The sequence below is a fragment of the Mastigoproctus giganteus genome, chromosome 10 (assembly GCF_048544385.1).
Source record: "Mastigoproctus giganteus isolate SK-2022 chromosome 10, ASM4854438v1, whole genome shotgun sequence".
In the NCBI taxonomy this organism is placed as follows: Eukaryota; Metazoa; Arthropoda; class Arachnida; order Uropygi; family Thelyphonidae; genus Mastigoproctus; species Mastigoproctus giganteus.
In genome coordinates, this window is record NC_143584.1 from 220,487,145 (window position 1) to 220,511,289 (window position 24,145).

A 24,145-nucleotide genomic window follows, 5' to 3' on the forward strand; every position below is an offset into this window, starting at 1 on the left:
TCAGATTTTTTTTTTTTTTTTAAAGATTGATGCTAAACAAACCTGGCTTCCTGTATCATTTTGTTCTTTTTAACATTAACATTAAATGATTGCCGGCTTGAACTTTACTTGTGAAAGATCAGTGCAAAAATTCCAACTCTTTGCTGTTTTGATTTTTAACTTACGGTTCATGGAACCATCTGGGCAGAATCTCTTTTCATATTCAGGTATTTCATCAAAATGAGTTTGTTTCTTTAGCTAAATTTAACTCTTCAAGAATTAGGTGTAATCTCTGAATAAACCAAATCTCTCTCTCTTAAACATTTTCACCAGTTTTGTGAGTTTTAGGCATCAACTTCATACACCACCACTGACGTAATTCTGCCTTCTTTCCACTCAGAATCCCTTACTGTGCACAGAATATAACCCCTGTAAATTTGTTTTATCTAAATTATCTTACTTGCAAATTCTCTGTATTTACCCAAATTTTGATGTTAATTCTTTTTCAAAAAATTATTCCTTGTTTTACAAGACAAAGGAAAAAGCATGCACCAGTTTTTGCTCCAGTAGTATTGGTATTAGCAATGGCCACATGGTGCAAGGAAACCTGTGGCTTATGTTGCACCAGCCAAAAATAATAATAATAAAGAAATAAATAAAATAATAATAAGAAGAAAATTAAAAATAAATAAATAAATAATTAATCAGAAAAAAAGGAAACAGACAACCTATGCATATCCCTCCTCCCGTAGGTAATTATCCAGCTGATCTTTGAATTTCCCCAAACTGTCAGCCTCTACCACCCATGTAGATAACTTATTCCAGTAATTTATAACTCTCTGGCTAAAATAAAACTTCCTGCAATCCAGTCTAAACATCTCCCCACCTCCCGTAACTTGAAATTATGGCCCCTAGTTCTAGAATCTTTATAACTGTGAAAATTTTGTCCTCATTCATTTTACTTATGCCTCTCAGAGCATTAAACATCTCAATCAAGTTTCCTTTAAGGTGTCTAGTTTCCAAGCTCTGAAACCCACATTTTTGAAGTCTTTTCTCATATGGACGCCCTTTTGCCGATCTCACCAGGCATGTTACTCATCTTTGGACCCTTTCAAGAAGCACAATGTCTTTGTTTAGGTGTGGTCTCCATACCTGAACACAGTATTCCAAGTGTGGTCTAACAATAGCCTTATATAATGGGATTATGACGTCCTTACCTCTACTAGCAAATGTTTGATAAATCATCAATAGGACACCATGGGCCTTCCTTGCAACATGTACACAATGCTCGGAAAATGTTATGTCTGACTGTATCGTAACTCCCAAGTCCCTTTCTTCCACTACAGACTTTAGTTCAACCCCACCAAGTGTACAAGTTATTTTGAGATTACTGTTTCCCAGGTGTAATACCTTACACTTTGCTGGGATTAAAGCATAGCTGCCATTTTTCTGACCATCCCCGAAGTCTGGGTTGATGTAGGAAGTGGGGAACCCCACTTCCTACATCAACTTGCCACCTCCCTTAAGATTATAGGATATTTGCCATCAATCCCAAGAGCCCTACCAGCCTGTAGGCTCGAAAGTTTTTTCATTAAATAAACGTGAAATTTGAACATCATTAATTACAGTTTTTTCAACTTCACTCCCATAATTTCTAATTGACACAAAGGGTTTTTCTTCTGTAAATATCAATGCAAAGTAACTGTTGAGTTCATCTGCAACTTCAGTTGTGGTATCTAATACTATCCCACGTCCATTACATAAGGGTCTGATCTGGTTTGTCCTTCTCTTCTTTGCATTTATATATATGAAGAATTCCTTATCCTCCCTCTTTGCCGGCGATTTCTCATAATCTGCCTTTGCCAGCCTATTACAGATCAATTTGTAGCTGTTATAGGCTTGAGTATTTTTTATTGCTCTGTAACTTTTCCATGCCATCTTTTTCTGCTCAAGTAATCTGGCAACTTCCTTATTCATCCAACTTGGAATCTTCTTCGTGGAGTATTTTATTAATGGTATATTAGCATTCAAGGCTTTTGTGATTAATGTTTTGAACGTATACCATAATTCAGTTGTATTTACTCTCTGTGTGATATCTACCCAGTTAATAGAGGCCATGTGGCACCTCCTTTGAAATTATAACTCATTCCTTTGTCTTTAACTACTGCTACCCTCTCTTCATCGTCTACCATAGAGCTCCGTGATCACTTTCTGTTACTGGTTTCTGTACTGTGTCAGCCCTATTATGTCATCTAGTTCATGGGTAATGATGAGGTCTAGAATATTCTTTTCCCTAACATATTGGTACAAATAACAATCATCCAGTCGATTTAAAAATTTTGTCCCCCATGTCAAGTTTTAGAGGCAAATTAAAATCACCCATAATAAGACATTGATGCTTACTTACCCATTCCATTTGAGGAATGGGCAAGTAAGCATCAGTGAGGTAGCTAGTAGGACTAACCAAATTCTTGCATGAATTTTTATTAATTGCTAGATGAAAATAGAAATAGAAGCAGCTCAATAAAATCATTCTCATTACTTTATTTTAATACCTGTATGGCATATAAAAAAGTATTTAATTGTTTTATGGTTTTTTTTTTTTTTTTTTTAATCAGGATATTGTTTACCTGACTGCAGATGAAGAAGGAACAAGTTTACCTGATGCATCAGAAAGATTTGAAGAACTTTTAACAAGGTATTAAGTTCACTTTCATTTCTTTGATTTAATATTATTACTTTTGGACATCATAATTGAGGTGTATAAGGCCTTGAATGGTTTGATCAAGCTCAATGTTGATGGGATTCTTCTTCTTGTCAAGATTAATCACCCAAGGGGACATAAATTCAAATTGAGGAAAGACAGTTGTAGAATAGATGTGCAGAAATTTGCCTTTAGCCAGCTGGTGGTTGATTGCGGGAACAAACTTCCATCTTTTGTAGAAGTTGACAGCTTAAATAAATTCAAGGCAGAACTGGACAAACATTTGGAGCGAATGGATGGGTGAAAGGGGAAGGCTTTTTTTTTTTTGGCTGATGCTATGTAAGCTTGCTTTCTTGCATCATATGCCTCTACTAATGCTAATTAAAACTATTTTTCATATCTATCATTTAGTACATGATGAAACAGTGGTCCATTTCATGGAATTTCAATATTCAGCTAGCCAGTTCATAAATAACCAGCAGTTTCTGTATTAGTTTAAATCAGGTTGGTAGAACTAAAGTTTAGTTATTTAAATTTCCATTCCTGGGGGAAATGCTTATGAGATAAGAAAGCCAACAACATAGAGGGTTTTATAAAATATTACAAGTTTATTTGATCTTTTGTGATACTGAATAAAACAAGTGAACTGAAATTGAAAAGCAAAAAATTAAAGATTTAAAAAATTAATAATATTAAAGTAATGTTAGTATTGAGACCAGTGTTAAAATGGCAAAGAATGCAAGAAAGTGGAGCTTATATATATAGCATTCTTTATTTACAAAGACCACTGGGAAGTATTATTCTTTGTACTTTTTCAATTTGTCCAGAACAGTCCAAGTGAAATCATTTTTATTTTTATGTTCAGTATAGCAAGAAGAGGCTCTGTAACATTTTTCTGACATTCAGCTGACACATTTTGCTACATTTGTGATGCTACATCTGTATTATAAATAGTACAGGTGACGAAAAGTACTGAAGCCTACAATAGCTATAAGATAATCTGTGATAGTACTGTGATATCTGTGATACACAGAAAGGGGACAAATTTTTCACATATATGACTACAGAGAAGTGATTAAATCAGATCAGATCCTTGTACGATGGATACAGCAAAAATTGTAGATAACCCAGTTGAGGTTGCTGTTGAATTGAATAAGTACTTTCCATCAATCTCTACAAATAAAAGGCCCTTTGTGGCAAGGCAAAACTGTGAGTGAAGTATTAAATTAGAAATATTGAAATTGCAGAAGGTGATTTGTTAGAAAAACTTTCAAGCCTAAAGGAAAGTAAGGTCCCTTGGCAGTGATGGTATATACATCCAGTAATTTTGAGGGAGGCAGCAAGAGAGAGAGAGGGAATTGAACCATTCAGATTAATTACGAGGGCATCATTTGAATGATAGATTCGTTTGGATTGAAGTGGTGGCACTTTACTAATAGATAAAGATGATTCTAAGAGATAGACAACTATAGAGTGGTCAGTCTGACTTAGTAGTAGGGAAACCATGGAAGCAATAATGAAGTTTGCAATACAGGGACATCTAGGTATAAATGGTATTCTGAATAAAATACAGTACATGTTTGTACATAGAAAATCATTCTTTACCTAATCTTTAACTGTTTTGAGTCACTTGAGTGGATTTAGGAAATAATTTTGACATTGTTTACTTGGACTTTGCCAAAACATTTGACTCTGTTCCATATGACAGGTTGCTGCATAAGCAACAAGAATATGTTTATATAATGGGTGATATCCTTATTGATAGCAGGACAGCTGAGGATAGAAGGCAGAGGACTGATTAATCGTTACTCCTCAAATTGGGCTGGTGTCAGAAGTGAAATCTATACAACATTGATGGTTATACTGCATTTGTAATGTGGTGGGGGGGGGGGTACTGATAAGTTCTCAGCCTGTAATAGAAAGAAACAAGATAATCCAATTATATACATAGTTTATTCAACATATTTGCATTTCAACTCCACACACACTTTCTACACCATTGTTCCAACACATATGAACCTTGCAAATAGAAATCGAAAGACTGCTCCCCAAGCCAGGCTTTTGTAGCTCATATAATTAATGTCATCATTTGATTCAAATTTGATACCCTTAAAATCTTTTTGAAATTCAGAAAGAGGTAGTAGTCTGATGGTGCAAGATCTGATGAATATAGAAGAATAAAGAAGCTGAAAGTCTAGTTCAGTTAATTTGACAGAAGTTTGACAGCTGTGTGTGCCCCAGAATATTGTCCTGCAAAAACCTCTAGTTCAGTTAATTTGACAGAAGTTTGACAGCTGTGTGTGCCCCAGAATATTGTCCTGCAAAAACCACTCCTTGGGTGAGTTTTCCCCTGCGTTCTGCCTTTAATTCCTCCTTCAGTTTTGGTTTGTTTAAAAGTGATGAATAATGCTAAGCAGTTATTGTTTTACTACACTTTTTCTGAAAAAAATTCCATCCTTGACCCAAAAGACAGAGGAGGTGATTTTTCCCAGCAGACTTCTGTGTGAAACTTCTTTGGAAAGGGGGGGGAGAGCCATTATAGGGCAAATTTCATTCAGAACTACAATTAATGAATAAAAACAACACTTTTATTCATGAATAAGAAATAAATAATTTAATCAATGAATAAAATAATTGTTACAAAATAAAAAGTTATTCTTTTATTTGTTACCAGAATGCATTTTTATTTACTGAATTACAAATAAAAAAAAAATTGTGAATAAAAAAAAATAATTTCTCAATATAAAAATTATTTGTGAATAAAATTAGTTGCAAATAAGGAATTTATTTGTAATTCATGGTCAAAAAAAATTATTTGAGAATAAAAATTAGAATAATCAAAAAGGCAAGTTTTTTATTTGAATGGGTTGTAAGGCCTTACCTCGCAATTGTATTTGGCCATCCTCTTTATACTTGCCACTTCAAGGTCCATTATAATCATTCCAATTGTTCCAAATTAGCTTTCAGTACTACCTATTTTTCAAAGAAGTCATCAGAAAGCATATGAGACTTAGGAACAGTAATAATAGAGGCAAAAGAGAAAAGTCTTTCTGCCTGCTACAATTTTTGTTCAATTTATATCAAAATCTGAATGTATATTGTCTAAAAGGTCAGCAATTCTATTGAAGGAATGTGTACTGCAAAACCTATAACATGCTAGCACAACTGATTTTCCTTCTACATCCAGTGTAATCCAGTAAGCGGTCATGCCTAAAAAATGTGCCGATTGAACCACGTGGAGAAATACCACGTGTGGAGGTACCGTGAACCTGCTATTTAAGCAGATGTTGTAGAAAGTCATATTACTGTTGAAGAAGAGAGCTGACGCTCTCGAAAGCTCCAGGTTTTTAGTGCTTTTAATTTTATATTTTAGCTTATTTTATGGTAAACGATTTTTATCACAGTTTTTAGTATTCTGCAATATACAATCATTAGTTTATTGTAAATAATTTGTTTTTATACTATTTGTAAAAATTTTAGTTACAGTAAAAATTTTGTTCAATGGTCAGTGTATGAGTTTATTTCCTAGATATGAGTTTTCCTGACCTCAGAGGCCTCTTTCAGGATATGCCTAAAAAATCTGTTTCCTAGTTGACCATGTGTCAGCTGGTCGTAAATACAAAATTTAAGTTCCTCTTTTATTTGAGAAATGTTACTGTTGAATAAATCATCAATACAACATCCGAGATTATGACTAATGCTAATTTCAGCTTTTGAAATTAGCATTAGTAGAGGCATACGATGCAAGAAAGCAAGCTTATCCAGAATCAGCCAAAAAAAAGAACCCTTCCATTTCACCCCTCTATTTGTTCCAAATGCCTGTCCAACTCAGCCTTAAATTTATTTAAGCTATCAACTTCCACAACAAAAGATGGAAGTCTGTTCCATCTACCCGCTGGCTAAAGGTAAATTTCCGCACATCTATTCTACAACTGTCTTTCCTCAATTTGAATCTGTTCCCCCCTCAGGTTCTTAATCTGAGCAAGAGGAAGAATCCCATCAGCATTCAGCTTGCCCAAGCCACTCAAGGCCTTATGCACCTAAATCAGATCACATCCCAGGTGCCTACTCTCCATGTGCCGCAATTTGCAGAACTTAAGTCTTCCTTGGTAAGAGCACCCCTTTATTCTCCTCACCAATCTTGTTGCCCTTCTTTATACTCGTTCTAGCAACTCTACATCCTTCCTAAAATGAGGCCTTCAGACCTGTACACAGCACTCTAGGTGTGTCCTGGCCATTGCCTTATACAAGGCGATAATCACCTCCCTGTCCCTGCTAGCAAAATTCCTATATATTGTCAACAAGGCTCCATGACCTGCCCTGGACCCTGCCGTCGATCAAGACTCCATGATCATTAATGATTACTGCTGATAATCAGATCAAGAGTATTACTCTCTCTGGTTGCCTCTCGAACATGTTGCTGTAGTAAACAGTCATCCAATAAAACCACAAAAGTCTTTCTAGTGTGCAAGTGACCAACCCACGAGTTCCAGTTGATATCTGGAAAGTTAAAATCCCCCATTATAAGACATTCTGATTTACTGGCCCACTCTATTTCTCTGCACAATTGCTCATTATACTCATCAGATTCATTAGGCCTATAACACACACCTACTCTCATTTTACCTTTCCCTGTACTTATGTGACACCAAACAGATTCAACATTGCATTTTCCACCAACATCAATTGGATGTACTTCCTTAGATTTTATGTGTTTCTTAACTTACAGCATAACCCCTCCTCCCTTCCTGTCTTGTCTATCCTTTCTGTATGCATTGTACTCCCCAAATTCCAATTCTGCACTGCTTATGTTTGTGTGCCACCACATATCTGATATCCCAACAATATCTGCTTTTGATGTCTTGACTATCACTTCAAGCTCATCAAATTTATTAACTATACTCCTAGCAATGGTGTGAATGCAAGTGTACATGCACCTGTTTCTACTCTTAGTTATCCTATCACAGCCCATGTATTTCCAGGACTGCTGGGAGTCATTGTTCCACTATGACTCCCAGCAGTCCTGGAAATCTCCATTGCCTTGCTTTCCAGGCTGCTGCTCATTCTAATAGAAGCAGTGCATGAATCACTTTTGCCTCTACCTGCGGCCACTGTTAACCTTTTAGTCTGTGTATCCCCCCAAGCCAGCAGTTTTCCGACCCACCTAACACTGCCTTGATAGCATCAGCAAATATTCTTGCACCCTTTCTGTTTAAGTGTACCCCATCCCTGTAGAAGCAGTCTCTCCTATCAACAAGCACAGACCAGGCTGAAAAAAATTCTAACCCTTGAGCCTTGCACAAATCTCTCCAGGGCTGAATTGATCGACAAGACTCTCATCATATACTCCCTCCTATCGTGTCTGGGCAGAATTGCAGACACTTTCATATTCAACCCTAACTCGCAATTTTTTTTCCAACATTGATCTGTACTTTTTGAGTAAATCTGCAGATCTCTTACTCAATATCATTAGTTCCAATGTGTACAACAATGTCACCTTTTGTGCCCTTAAAAGATGATATCTGCTCTACAACTTCATCAACTTTTGCATCTGGCAGACATACCCTGGTCCTGTTCCGCCTATCCCTCTTGCATAGTATATTCCCCGTCTCCCTGACAATAGTTGCAAACAATAACTAGTTCCTTTGGGAACAGTGCATTCTGCCTTGGAGATTCTCTGTATTGCCTGATGCATAGGAGTGTGATGCATTTGAGAACCCTTTGTTTCTCCCCCGAGGCACAGCACTCTCGTTAGTTTGTGATCTTTGTTTCGTAGCTCTAGTCTGGGTGATGATTTCCTTTTAAATGCAATTTAATTAACAGTGAAATTTAATAGGAAATATTTATGTTCTCAAACATTTTTAAAAAGTATAAATCCTCAGCAGTTCTCAGAGGAACCATAATGTGAATTAGGAATTTTGTAATGTCACCATTAAAAGACTGTTGAGAGATACTTATCTCTTAACAGTCTTTTAATGACGACATTACATTGATACCATTTTCTTTTTTACATCAAATTCATGACTTTTAGGTGCATTTTTTGACTTGCGATATTCCTCATAATCTTGGAAGGTTTCAATTCCGTGCTGTCTTTTAAAGTGAGAAATAAAATTAGATGAATTTGCAGAACCTTTAATTTTTACTGTCCTCGGTTCACACTTTACACAGGATGCAACAACCCTTTTTTCTGCAGATGAACTTACTTCAGTCAACATCTTAAAAAACATGCCATCCACAATGGCTAATTGGAACTGACTCACTTTCATGTTCATTGCTGATGGATTCATTCATTCATTCCCGAAGGTCCAGGCTTCGCAGATATTTCAAGGCTCGAAAGACTTAAACTTGATCAGGTATCACTGTCACTTTGTTCCATTGTGAATAAGTTATTAAAATAAAGTTTATTTCGATTTTAGCAAAGCATTTGACTCTGTCCCTCATGAGAGGTTATTGTATAGGCTTAAACAGTTTGGGATTACTTGTAAGATTCTATGATGGATTGCTGGATGACTGCAGGGCATAGGGCAGTGATTAATGGGTATTCTTTAGATTGGTGTAACATCAGGGATGGGATCCCTCACGGATCACTGTTGTTTCTCATTTTCATAAATGACATCGACGAAGAGATAGAAGGCATGATGTCAAAATTTGCAGATGACATAAAGATTGGCAGAGTAGTTAATGATCAGTGCCAAGCAGCGTTCCTTCAGGATGACTTGAACAGACTTCAAAGATGGTCAGAGAAGTGGCAGCTATGTTTTAATGCTGCTAAATGCAAGGTCTTACATTTGGGGAATAGCAACCCACAAATAAATTATATACTTGGTGGGGTTGAATTAAAAACAGTGGAGGAGGAAAAGGATCTGGGAGTTACAATATGGGCAGATATGAAGTGTTTTCTGAACAGTATAAACAGACAGCTAGAAAAGCCCATGGTGTCCTGTCAATGATTTATCAAACGCTATCCTGTAGAGATAGGGAGGTCATGATCCCACAGTATAAGGCAATTGTAAGACCACATTTGAAATACTGTGTTCAAGTATAGAGACCTCATCTAAAAAAAGACATTGAGCTTCTTGAAAGGGTCCAAGAGACTGACAACTCGAATGGTGAGATCGACAGAAGGACGATCGTATGAGAAAAAGACTCATTTTATGTTATATGGACTATAGAGCTTGTCAATCAATCACCTCAGAGGTGACCTGATTGAGGTTTATAAGGCTCTGAGAGGGATTAGTAAAATGAATAAAGGTGGACTCACTGTTCCAGAATTCCAGAACTAGGGGTCATAAATTCAAATTACAGGGCTTGAGGTTTAGATTAGATTGTAGGAAGTTTTCTTTTATCTAGCGAGTCGTTGATAGCTGGAACAAGTTGCTCTTGCAGGTAGTTGGGGCTGACAGTTTGAATAAATTCAAAGGTCTACTGGAACTTAACTGTGTGAGAAGGGAAGCACATAATTTGTGTTTTCTTATCTACTTGGTTGAGTTTTTTTTTTTTTTTTTGCCAGTGTAGTAGCAGCCTGTGGTTTACTTGCACTATATGGCAAATATTATTACTATAAAATAAATGCAAAATAAAAACATTCTGAATTAGCAACTGCATGGACATGGAGTAGGAGAAATCTGGGAAAGCATTAGGGCGGGCTTAAACTTGAAATAAGATTTAAATTTTTTTTTTTTTTTTTTCGTATTTATAACTGCATTATAAGAGCCCTTTCCTGCATAATAATGGTGTTAAAAAATAATCCGTGTTTAAACGAAACCATTTTATAGCAATGGCAGTGTATTTCATTTATTTCTTTTAATTCAATTTAATCAAATTATTAAATTAATCAAATAGTGTTTGTTTCTAGTAATTTATTCATAGTGTGACTGATGAATAATGAACAGATGAATAACAAATAAATTTTTATTAATTTTTATTCAAATAAAAAGTTATTTGAATAATACCCAACCTACTTCACTCCAACTGTTTTTTAGTCTCTCAAACATAATGAAACAATCTTGTTTCGTCCATGGTCACAATTTGCATCAAAATCCATTGGCACCTTGCTCAAAGTGTTGCATGATGGGAGTTAAAGATAGGATGCATTCAGATATTTGGGGACCCATTTGTCAGAAAGTTTCTACATGTTGAACAGCTTGTGTAATCGAGACCCACTAATATTAGTAAAATCATACAAATGCAAACTCATTGTGATTTTCTGTTGTATATGATTTGTGTCCTCATTTTAGATTAAAGTTTCCACGTGTCCAAAGTGCCATGAATAACATATCCAACATGTTCCTCAGACATGTCTAGAGTCCCAGCTATGTGTTATCAGAAATTTGTTTATCAGACAGTATAATGGTGTGAATGGCAGCAACGTTTTTCAGGCACTGCTGCAGAAACTGGTGTTCCCAAACATTCTCAGTGTCAGAAAACCCCATTTTTAATTTTCAACCCAACTTTTGATGGTTGCATAGCATGGACTAATGTCACCAACATATTCTGTTGAGATTCGAGATTCTGTTGGATTGGAAAAGTGCCAGTGTATTGCCAATACATAATGGCGGTTATAAGAGTTTTGGGAAATTATCGACTGGTTAGTCTAACTTCATTAGTAGGAAAATCATGGAGGTAATGATTGAGGGTGGAGTTCAGGATCATTTAGATAGAAATGGAATTCTGAAGGATCAGCATGGTTTTATAAAAGGAAAATCATGTTTAACAAATCTGTTTAGCTATTTTGACAGGGTCACTCATGAGCTGAATTTAGAGAATAATTTCAGCAAAGCATTTGACTAATTCAGTTCAGTGCCACATGTGAGCAGTTACTTTATAAGCTGAAACAGGTTGGAATCAGAGGGATAGCAGGATGGCTTCAGGGCAGGAGGCAAGAGTGTTGGATAAACTTCAGATTGGGTTAATGTAAGAAGTAGGATTCCGCAAGGATCAGTATTGGGACCACTTATTTTTGATTTTCTTAAATGACATCAATGAAGGGAAAGGGATAAATTTGCAAATGATGTAAAGATCGGTAGAGTAGTTAATTTTCACAGCCAAACAGAGCTTCTTCAGAGTGACCTAGATAGATTTCAGGGATGGTCAGAAAAGTGGCAGCTATACTTTAATTCAGCAAAAATGCAGGGTCTTACACCTGGGGAACAGCAACCCCAGAATAACTTGTACACTTGACAGAGTTGAACTAAAGTCAGCAGTTGAAGAAAGGGACTTGGGAGTTATGATACAATCAGACATGAAGTTCTCCAAACATTGTAGACAGGTTTCAGGGAAGGCCCATGGTGTCCTATCTGTGATTTATCAAGCATTTTCTAGTAGAGAAAAGGATGTCATAATACCATTATATAAGGCTATTGTTAGACCACACTTGGAATACTGTTTTCAAGGATGTTGAACAAAAAAGACATCAAGCTTCTTGAAAGGGTCGAAAGACGAGTAAATCACCTGGTGAGTTCGACAAAAGAGTGTCCATATGAGGAAAGACTTTGAAAATGGGGTTGTACAGCTTGGATACTAGGCACCTTAGAATAGACTTGATTGAGATGTTTAAGGCTCTGAGTGGCAAAAGTAAAATGAACAAGGATGAAATTTTCAGTTATAAATAAATGATTCTAGAACTAGGGGCCATAAATTCAAGTTATGGGGGGAGATGTTTAGACTGGATTGCAGGAAGTTTTATTTTAGCCATTGAGTTATAAATTATTGGAATAAGTTACCTACATGTGTAGTTGAGGCTGACAGTTCGGGAAAATTCAAAGATCAGCTGGATAGTTACCTACAGGTGGAAATGCATAGGTTGTGTATTTCCTTTTCTTTTATTATTTATTAATTATTTATTTAATTTTATTATTATTATTGTTTTACTTCTTTTTTCTTTTTTTTTTATATTTTGGCTGGTGCAGCAAAACCTTCGGCTTCCTCGCACCATATGGCCATTACTAATACTATTAGCATGAAAATTTCCTTTGGTATTTTCCTGGTTTCCTCAGTTTTGTTGGAAGTGACATTTTGGGCTGACGTCCTTTCTTCAACCTTCTAGTAAAAAATAAAAATGGATATTAGAGTTTTATTGAGGCAAATGGGCTGTTTAACATAAAATAAGCTTTCATAATTTGACACCCATTTGTCAAAAAAAAAAATTCGTGGGTATCCGTATGCACAAAAGATGCTTTATGTGAAAAGATCTTTGATGAAAATCAGAACCGTTTTAAAATTGAACAGCTAGAAGCGAAATCACGAATGAGCATAACATTTTATGCTCACTCCATCTACTTACTCTACCGAATCAACATTTGGAAGAGGTTAGTGAAATCCAAGCCAATAGCCGAATTACTCATTTGATTGTAGCCATTTGTTGCAATCCACATTTTCATTACATTCCATCGTTGCTGCTGTAGATGTTTTCACATCAATAAATTTCTGAGCATTGAAAGGGACTGAATAGCCATTGTGTTCAACAGCTATTCAGTCGTGTTCAACGATGCTGAAGTCAAATGCAGAGCACTGTCGAGAGTATTGAGCAAGCCAACCTAACAAAATAAAGATGGAGGTAGCAACGAGCGAGCAAAACTGATAAACTATCGAGATTGTGTAAAAGACAAACAGAAAATCAAGTGTTCGATTTAGCAGTGTCTTCAACCAGCAATGCCACTCCATTGAACAATAATGTACCCGAAGTGAGTATTAATTATGTACAACAGAACATTTCTCCAATTGCGGAGCAGATGAGTTTAAACAATCAAGCTCCTTTTCCTTACACCGACTACTATTTACATAAGAACGTGCATTGAGAGTTTCAAAATATATTTATGAAAACATTATCACTGTTCTGTATGCTACATTTGCGATCTATAGTTCGAAAATAACACAAAGAAACGAGCTGCTAAAGATTCACCATTGATACATACTGCATTTTCTGATGTTGATATTGACGCGATCTTTGTGTGTAATAGCTGCAGAGAATCACTTAAGAACAGAGGCTTATTTCTCCACGCTTACTGTTCATGCAAATAAGGCACCTGAGGCACGCATATGGACAATATGGCATTCTGGGCCAAGTGATCAATGTGCCTGTTTCAGTCAACACAATGGTCCATCGCTTGCCAAGGGAGATTGACTGAAACAGGCACATTGATTACTTGACCCATTTATCTTGTACAATTCAGCATGTTCAGAGAAAATTTACGTGTGACTCCTTTCATGATGGTAATGAGTGAGCTCAGACGATCTGGCCAACATGGAGTCACTCCATATCATCTCCTTTACGTAGCAATGAAGGTAATGAGATTGAGAATGAGAGACTCTTTGACGGTGGCTTTCAAATACATAGGTAAAGATACAAAACTGATCCATGAGTAAGTTCACTCCAAAGAATACATTAACAGAATACAAAGAATACATAAATTTCGATACATTAACATGTGTCGAAAACAAACTCGACCTGGGCTCAACATAAGCATAATCTATTTGCCATGATTAGACAGCCCTGCAAACCTACAATGTTCTTGACTCTGAATGCCAATGAAATCGGTTGACTGCACTTGCTTCGGCTATTGTGCAAGCTACAGAATAAGGGACGCGATATTAGTGATGACTTCAGGCAGAAGGTGGCACTAATGAATGAAGATGCTGTAACTTGTGTGATATACTTCAAGAAGATTGTGGATGTAATTATGAACATATTGCAGTCGAAACATTATAGCCTGTTTGGTCAATTTTACATGGTCAACTTTTTCAAGTGCATGGAATTTCAACATCACAATAGTCCACACGTGCACATGTTTTTGGGGCTAAATAGCACTCCCAGAGATCCTTTGGGCGAGAAAAAGAAGATGCCATCGCAATGATCAACGAGTTAGTGTGTCTCCAATAGTGAGGCTTCAGAGAGCTTCAAACTCACAAACATACATTCACGTGTTACAAGAAATTAATGCCGGTTAATGACAGACATGTTAATTTAAAGCACCATTCATGCCTTGTCGCAGGAATGGTGCTTCAAATTGACAAAATCGTGTCGATGTGTGATTTTACGGCACGGAAATGACGTGCCAAAAAATCATCATTTCCAGTTTGTCGATTTGATTGTCAAACTGGAAGTGCAGTCCTGAGATGACTTTCCATGCAAAATTGCAATTTTTGGTCAGTCAGTCAAATCACCAAACCGCAAATGACATAATTTCTGTTGTTGACAACTCTTATTGACACCTCTTTCATGCCCTTGGAATTCACTATCCTGTTATGATTTTGCAACACATTTTCTTGTCACAAAATTTTCATTTCTGGTTTGTCAATCAAATCGAAAAACCAGAAGTGACGTCAAATGACATCATTTTGGTGTCGCAAAATCATGACAAATTGGTTTTCCGTCAGTCTGAAATTTAGTAAGCGCTGCCAGAAAAAAAAAGGAAGTGGGTAAAAAAAAAAAAAAAAAGGTAAAGTGCAGCCATTATCAACTGCAGGATGGAAGCCTCCTCGAGCAATTCGTGCTGAAGGAAAATGGACCATAATCTGCCACGCTGGTCTGGTGCGGGTTGGCAGATCAACTGTATTCAACAGTCAGGGGCTTGAACCACGGTCTACTCAAAGAACGTGTGCTACTGCACTCCCGCTCCTGACCACTCGGCTATGGAGCCATGGAAGTGGGTAGGTTGTTTTAACAGCATCTCCTCATATCATATTTAAGTCTGGAGACTATCTAAAATAAGACAGAGCTTGGATATTGTCCAAAGAAGTGCAACCAGATTAGTGATGAGTGTAAATTCTCAGATGGTAGATGATTTTCATCAACCGGTGAAATACCACCACTTTGCTTATTGGAGGCTTGAAGTGGTGAAACCCATGTTTAGTCTCTAGAGCAAAGTTTCCGGCATCCCCCTCCCCCCATACTTCTCCTTCAACCCATGCACAGTACTAAGTACTATAGGTTTTGATACCTTTCGTGTTTGGGGTTTTCATTAAAAAAAAAATATCAATGCACGTGTGCATTGATTTTTTTTTTTTCTAATGGACTGCCAATTAGACATTTAAGGGGAGATCTGATTTGGGTGTATAAGCCCAAAGGGGTTGAGTAAAATGAATGAAGTAGGTCTGTTCTCCCTTGTAGCTCACCTTGTAGATCTTTAGAACCAGGAAGATGCAAATATGAAATCTCAGGAATAACAGAAGATTGGATCTCATGAAGTTGATCTCACCTGTGGAGAGCAGGTTGCCAAATGCTAGAATTGAATAAGTTGCTTCCTAGTGTGGCAGAGGCCATGACTCTTCCAAGTGGAATTAGATGGTTACTTTGTGGAAATGTGAATAGTAATAATTTTCTATTTTATTTTATTTAGTTATTTTTGTATTATTATTATTATTATTTCTTATTTCCCTGCATTATTTGACCTTTCTTATATTATCCTATGCAAATATTTTTATTTAATCCATCATCTTGAAAAAAGACTGAAATGGACTTCATTATTCACCATGTCAAAATAAGTGGAAAATAAAGTGCATTAATTCTGCTTAGAACTTGCTTTTTTGATTATAAGGGGTGTTTGAAATGTTCATGGCCTGAGTATGAAGGGTTTTTTGAGGAGTCTGGTAACATGTTACTTTTCAACATGTCACCTTTGGTGTCAATACAATTTTGCCACTGATGCTGCAATGCTTTGATTCCACCTGTGCAGAAAGTTTTTCTCTTGGGCCTCTAGGAATGCATCCACTGCAGCCGCAACATTACTGTTAATGGGAAAATGGATGCTAGCTAGGTATTTTTTCAAATTAGGAAGTATGTGAAAGTCTGATTGTGCTAGGGATGGTCAAAGATTTCAAAGCTGCACTCAGGCAGTGCAGCCATGGCAGTGACTGATCTGTGAGCAGGTGCATTGTCTTGGTGAAACAAGGCTCCTTTGCTGAGTTTGAAAACATCAAAGACAAATGCTGCAGTTTTTCCTTGTCATTTGTCTTTAATGTTTTCATGCATATGCCTTACAAGGTCTATGTTATATGCCCCTGTGACTGTCTGGCCTTTCTGAAGGTAATCCGCTAGTAACACTCCATTGGCATCCAAGAAAACTGGTACTGTCATCTTGCCAGCAGAAGGAATCAACTTTTCTTTCTTTGGAGGAAGAAAAGAGCTTTGTTTCCACTGTTTTGGATTGCTCCTTTGCCTCTGGCTGAAACTGGTGGACCCATGCAGTGTTCATGGTCACAAACCTTGCAAGGGAATTTGCTGGATCTTGAAAATAATGGAAATGCTCACTTGACAACTCTTTAGTATTTTTGATCTGCTGTCAGCAACTTTGAGACCCATTGTGCTGGCACATTTTTCATATTGGGAACTTCTGTTATTATGTGTTACGCACGTTCAAATGAAATGTCCGAGATGCTGACTATATACTGAACTGTCACTCATCACCATCATGCACACTGTCAACAACTTCTGGAGTGATGGATGTTGTAGGTCTTCCACGGTGTTGTCATCTTCTAGGTTCTCCCTCCCGTGTTTAGAGGGCTTAACCTTTTTTCTCCCAAATATTAGATGACTGCATGGTGGCTGATTTTGTCCATCTTTCTTCATTCACACTGTAACAAACAAAAAAAAAAAAAAAACACACATTACTGAAACTGCATGAAACTTGGTGGGTTACTATTTGAAGTGTTATACATTAAGTAAAGAAATTTTTAACATTGTATCCTTTCATACTCAGGCATGAAAAAGTCATACATGACTTTTTTATAATATTGTCACATTAACAACTCTCTTTAACCATCAAATTTTGCAATTTATTTTTAGAGTTCAATCAAAGGAACACATGAGAAGAGAACATTTAAGATTTTCACTAGGTGAGGGACTAGAGATGACAGTATATATATGTAATCTTATTCAGATTGCAGGAAAGCCACTTCCAGTTAAGCTTGCTAAAAGTAATAATGCAGAGTTAAAGATCATGTCTAAAACATTTCTCAAGGTAAGGCATTATTTTGCACATATCTAAGAATTTTTTTAGTTCCTCTGTATATTTAAGGAAGTAATATAAACTTAGCCAGTATAGTAATGAGAAGGTATAAACAATAAGTACTCAACAAATCACTGAATCATCAGCCTTAAATTTCCATATTTTCATTTGCTGCCCTCATTTTTTTTTGTCCAACACCGTTTTAATGGTATCTTGTTTTCCTTTCTCTTCTTTTTTTTTTTTTTTTTCCCTTTCTTTTCTTTATAGCCTTTATCATTACTTGTTTTCTTCTACCTTCTTCAATACATCCTGAAATAAAACAAAATTGGATTGGACGTATATTGGGGTGGGAGGAAGGATTTTGCACATTGTTTACTAGATTTAAACTCAATGACTTTAGTAGAGTTAAAATTGCATTAAAGCTCTTTTTCTCTGACCAGTGATGTGTTTAATTTCAACATCATAATATCTGCATGAAAAGCATTTCCTTCATGACTCATAAATATTTGTTATCATCATTAATCTTACCTTGGTGTCTTTATAATAGGCATTCCAGTAATATAATAATAAATAACTTTTTCTCACAGGATACTGGAGAAATACTTATGCCATCAGATAAAATTATGTATCAAGAGTATGGCGGCAAGAAAATATATCTGGAAGTAGATGAGTCACGTTCATTGAGCTGTTTTGGTGACCCAGGTTTGCCATTCTAATGTTACTAATATTACTAATTTAAATTTATTACTAATCTAAAACTTGAAATTAAAGTTTTAAATGCAAATATAATTTATGTTAGACATTAATCTTTTAAATTGTCATTGCTTAAGGTCATATACAGGGTGTCCTTGAAATCGATGTCAATATTTATTGAGGGAGGATTTATTTATTAAAGGAATATTTATTAAAGCAAGATATATTTCTTTGGTCTGTAATTTTAAAGGTCTGATCTCTTCGATTCGACTTTCCCATCTCATATTAGATAATGGTTTTAGTGTTAGTTTTTTTACATATTTAAGTAAAATACTCCATCGCTTCGTGGATATAGAAAAGAAATTGTAAAATTCGTGAACTACACTGAAGAAATTAAGTTTCAAACGAAATTTTTGCAGTGTCATTGACGACTAAATTAAGACTATGGGCTGAGCAAGGAACATAAAAAGCTCTAGAGTTAGTTTCCAGTATTTTTTGCTGTAGCCCATTGTATTTACCCCTCATATTAGCAGTATTATTGTATCCCTGTTTGCGAAGATTTTGAATGTCCAATTTTAGTCTATAAATATCACTTAAAATAAATTCATAGAATCCCTGTCCAGTTGTGTCATCTACAAGACAAAAGCCTAAAAAATGTTCTCTGATTCCATTTGTGCTTGCTTCTTTATTATAATGTACGAAATGGATTATAATTGCCATTCGTTCGACACGATTTACATTAGGAGTTGTGTCCAAAATAATGGAATAATATTTTGCATCTTTGACCATTTCTATTATATTTTGGCTAATAGCATCAGAAAGTAGTTCAACAATTTCATTTTGAATTTGATGTCCCAAATAATGAGCGACTGTTTTTTGAAGTTGAGCTTAGAACATGGCGTAAATGTTCCGCCATAACTGCATCAAATTTGAAAAAGTTTCCATTAAGTTCAAAAAATTGCCATTATTATTTACATATGACAGTTCAGATGATCTGCGGAAAGCTATAGATTGTCGGGCTAAAAATTGTACTGCATGAATAATACGTTCAGTTACCCAGTACTAGTACTTTTTTTTCTGTCTCATACAACTTATGGTTCTCGAGAATCAATTGTGATATTTTTTGCTAAATTCGTTTGAAATTGAGCAAAACTACTACTATTTTTGATATGAGATTCACTTTTTTCATGTTTGCTTAAAATATGTGACAAACGTTGCCAGTCTTTGCATCCAAATTCATTATTAAGTTGCGATTTGCCATCTCCAAAAAGTTTGCAATGCAAACAAAGTACTGAGTATACTAGCCATAATCTCAATACTTTTTCTCCATTTGGAAGTAACCTACCAAATAAGAAGTGGAAAATTTCCTTTCTAAATTATCTCTTGGAAAATCCCATTTGATTATTTGAGGAGGAGGATGTTCAACTAAATAGTCTTTGTTTTATTGTTAAAGATTTTGGCCATGTACCTGGATCTTCTAATTGGGAGAAATTTTTAGAAATGTCAATTTCTGTTTGTTTAATCGATTCTGGAAGAGTAGTAGTAGATGTTGATGGCACACTCTGTTGTATTTGCATTTCTGTTCTACTTGTTTTTTTTCTGGTTGTGTTTGATCAACTCTACTCAGGGGCTCACATCTGGTGAGTATGGGCTTGGCACACCCAGGGTCCTGAGCTGGATATCATCATTCTTCTCAGCCGACCGAGCTAGCTGGGTGGGTAAAGTGCTTACCTGGCAAACCAAAGGTCGCAGGTTCGAATCCCGCCTCGGGCTTGGATCAGAGTAGAAAATGCAAAAACTTTGGGAGGTTCAATATGGCCACAGAAGCCAATGCACCAACAACTAACAGAAAAAAAAATCATTCTTCTCTTTCTTGGTGATTCCTTTCTACTTCTCTCTCTCTCTCTCTCTCTCTCTCTCTCTCTCTCTCTCTCTCTCTCTCTCTCTCTCTCTCTCTCTCTCTCTCTCTCTCTCTCTCTCTCTCTCTCCATGTTCTGAAAAATTTCAGAACATGGTGATTTTTCAGTCTTCTTTCTTTTTTCTGAGAACTTGCTTAAAGAACCAGACAATTGGTTGCACAGTTCCTCTCGTGCAGCCTTCCGTTTTTTCTTTTGAGCACCAGATAATTTTGTTGATTTTTTTCTCAGACATCTAGGGTAAATAGGAATTAGTTTATTATTTAATGAACAGAAAATTGGAATTTTCTTTTCGTACGAGAGAATTCATAGCTACTCAAGATAAAAACAAAGGGAATAGTCATTCAAATAAATTTAATTTTTAAATTTCAAAAATTGATCCGGATTTCTGAAAAATATGTTACTCATTTGACAATTTTCGTTATATTAAAAGCACTAATTAATTTTCAAATTTTAAAAATTATGTCGGATTCAGAACTACAGTAATTCTTTTGTTGTTATTTTGAGTTGAATTGAAATTCTTATAACTAATGAGAGAAATGGAAAAAATTATAAAATTTTATTTACCATGAAGCAAATGAATAGGAATTCACATAAACTATAAATATTAAAAAACAATAACACTCAATAAAGAAAATTGCTTTATGTTTTTACTCCACTAACTAGAAATGTCGAGTAAAGACCTAAGACAATTGCGGACCTATATATATATATATATATATATATAGAAAAAATAGATCTTTAATGTATTTCTGTTCTTGGAAAATAAACAGTTAGTGCTGATAACAAGTTTCAATTCTTTTTCTATGAATCTCTGTGCCCAAAAATTAGTAACTATTCTATAAAATTGCATAAATAATGTAAATTAACATAATTGTTTAATTTAATGTATTATTAAAAAATAATTTTCTAACATTATTCCTACCACTGCTTATAAAGTACTTGTTTTTGGCAAGCATTTTATTAGTGTGTAAAATATCACTTTTTGATAACAGTGCCTAAAAAGTATTTCACGCACTAGTGTGTGTGAAATAAATCAGTATGGCCATCACAAATGTCAAATTATATAAAATATCAACAACTGAACTGATCAATTTGTAGATTTAAGTTTTTTTTCTTATTTTTAGTTAATACAAAACAAGTTTAGTACAAGATTTATTATGATTTGTAAGAATTACTGAATCTAATAATTCGTTTGACATGTTTGCATTTTTATGATACCAGCATACAGTTACCAAAAAATACTTGCTATCAATTGCCAACTCTTATTAGTCGTGTTAATTATGCATGTAATTATAATTTATTATCAATTATTGTGATCCTAGAAAAAAAATTTGTATGTAATACGTGTGTAAAGGGCTGTTTTTGATCTCGTGCTACTGTTTTCGTGTTCGACTAATGCCTCATGCATATACCTTCACACTCAAAAACCCTGCTTTACATATTTATTACATAAATAACTATTTCATATGTTTATATTTTATATACTTATATTTTTTATATATTTACATTTTATTATTTATTATTATTATTTAAAACCCAATTTGGCACCCCTCTTTAACTGGTGCAAGCGTGTGCACAATCTGCATACTTGCTTGCGCTGGCCCTTAACAATGTCAAGACATACAAAGTGAAGTAAACTAAAAAAAAAAAAAAAAAAAGAAGCTCAGTCTAACTGATGTCATTGCAAGGAAAGCACCTTTCTATATCTTTTATCACATGCAAATTTGTTAAGATCAGTAAGTTTGTAGACCTGGGAGAGCATCCGAAAAGGGAGGAATCAATCAGTCAGGAAAAGTCTCGACGAATTTTAGGCGGCCAGTCCAGGAGTAGTCCACAAAGCAGAGATAGGGATTCTTCAGCAACATGTATTCCATGTGGATGGCTCAGAGATAAGTCCCGCAACCATTTTCACTGTGACAACCAACCTCCGGGAATCAATAAGCTTGGAGAGACAGGTAACCCCCCATTGCATTTGTTAATGCTGTTCTAGCTTTGTGGTGGCAGATTGGATTTCCAATTGGCCCATTTTGGTAGCTAATATTCAGATGACAGACTTTTTAGTCATTTGGGTGGCTGAGGCCCAGACTTCCAATGCATACAGTAATGAGTAGATAATCATTCTGATGTATTTCCTGATTATTTTAGGATCTTTAATGTGCAACAGATATTGTTTTGTTGTCCAATGAACACTCGAAGCCTGTGAAGCGAGTTTATCCAGCTACATATTAAAACGGAGTTTAGGGTCAAACATTATACCTAAGTCAGAATGTGAAGTAACAACATTGATTTGGATGTTACCAAAAGTGGGATCGCAGAAGGATTAGTCTTCAGAGAGAACATGATCATGGTTGTACCAGAATTGATTGTCAGGCCAAAGTACTGTAGAAAGGATGCAATTTTCAAAAGACTATTATTAATGTGGTTAGTGGTTGTGATGAGGTTGGGATTGGGGTAAGAATCTTAAGGTCATCTGCATTGGAGATCATTTTTTTGGTTATTCCGCACCAGTGGGGCAGTAATTTCTGTGAACAATCCAGAGGATACTCCCCCTCCCCAATGGTACTCCAGCGGTAACAGTCCTCCAATAACATCTTCCTCCAGTGTCAAGTTGCAACAACCTCTTGCTAAGTAGAGCAGATAGAAAGCACAGCATGTCTTCATGTTATAGTATGATTGTAAAAGCCACGAAAGAGAAGGGACATTCACAGCATCAAAAGCAGCCTCAATATCTGTAAGTTATGGCAAGCTCATAATTGCTCTCAAACACTGCTAGTATGCCATTTGTGGTTGCGAGGAGGTTTGTAGTCATCGATTGCTGCGAGAGAGCATAGTGAATCTGGGGAGGCCTATCTGTGAGTATTTGTTTGGTGAGGACTGGTAGCAGCATTTTTTCCAATAACTTCAGAAGTGTTGAGGCTTTAGAGATTGGGCTGTTATGTTTAATTAGCGATGGGTTAGGTATCTTGGGTATAGGCCTGATAGTATAGCTGTTCCACTCAACTGGAAAGGAGCAGGTCTTCTGGATGTCATTGTAGATAGACAGTAGTGGTTGAATAATAAAAGGGCTGCGGAACTTAACGATGAATTGGGGAACATTATCAGCTCCTGCAACAGCAGTTGGAGCCAATGAGTTGATGACTTTTATAAGTTGAGGTGAAATGAAATTATAGCTTTGAAGGATATCCAGATAAGACATGTGACCTGGCATGTCAAGTTTTGGGAGCAGCACACTTGATGGTTGTATGAAGGCAGTAAAATTTGTGAAACAAGAGGGTTGTGATTGGAGTTAAATGATGTTTTGGGGGGGGGGTCACGTGTGTGGATGAGAACATAACGTCGAGCTGGTTAATTCCTCTAGTGGGCATGTCATTGATGAGGAGAATTTGAGCGGATTTCATACCTTCAATTAGGCTCTCCTTCAGAGATTCACATTGAGTTGGTATGTTGAAATTGCCCATCACAACATGAGCTGCGAATGGGTAGAGGTGATTTAAGATCCAATTAGCAACTTCGGTAATAATATCCCGAGTTTGGCATTGGAGGAACATGGACTGTGCAGATGTCAATAATGGCCTTATTGTGAATGAGGGTTAAGATCAGTGCTTAAAAATTGGCAGACTCATTGGACCTCTTATTAATTAAATTAAACTTTTATTTAAAAAGGTTGCCACTCTGTCGAAACTAGAGGTAAACTCAACTTGAAATCTTCCAGGCAGAGCAATGGCAATGCACTCCTGATCAGGTTCTAACCACATCTTGGTAATAGAAAGAATGTTGATTTTTGCTTGCAAGAAGAATCACCTCCATGTTAATCTTGTTACATACACTACGAACATTTTGATACACGAGAACAAAAAAATCTGTGAGGGGAACCTTCCTGATGGCAGGACGCACCTTCATTGCTT

At 36.0% G+C, this 24,145-nt stretch overlaps 1 protein-coding gene across 1 annotated transcript in view; it reads left to right on the forward strand.

The window, feature by feature from the left end:
- Irbp (Inverted repeat-binding protein) overlaps positions 1-24,145 on the forward strand; it is a 146,233-nt gene that overhangs the window by 63,643 nt on the left and 58,445 nt on the right. Inside the window, exons 8-10 of the mRNA XM_090382586.1 lie at positions 2,598-2,677; positions 17,466-17,640; positions 18,216-18,330. Of these exons, the coding sequence (XP_090238712.1) occupies positions 2,598-2,677; positions 17,466-17,640; positions 18,216-18,330 (370 nt within the window). The remainder of the gene's footprint in view (positions 1-2,597; positions 2,678-17,465; positions 17,641-18,215; positions 18,331-24,145) is intronic.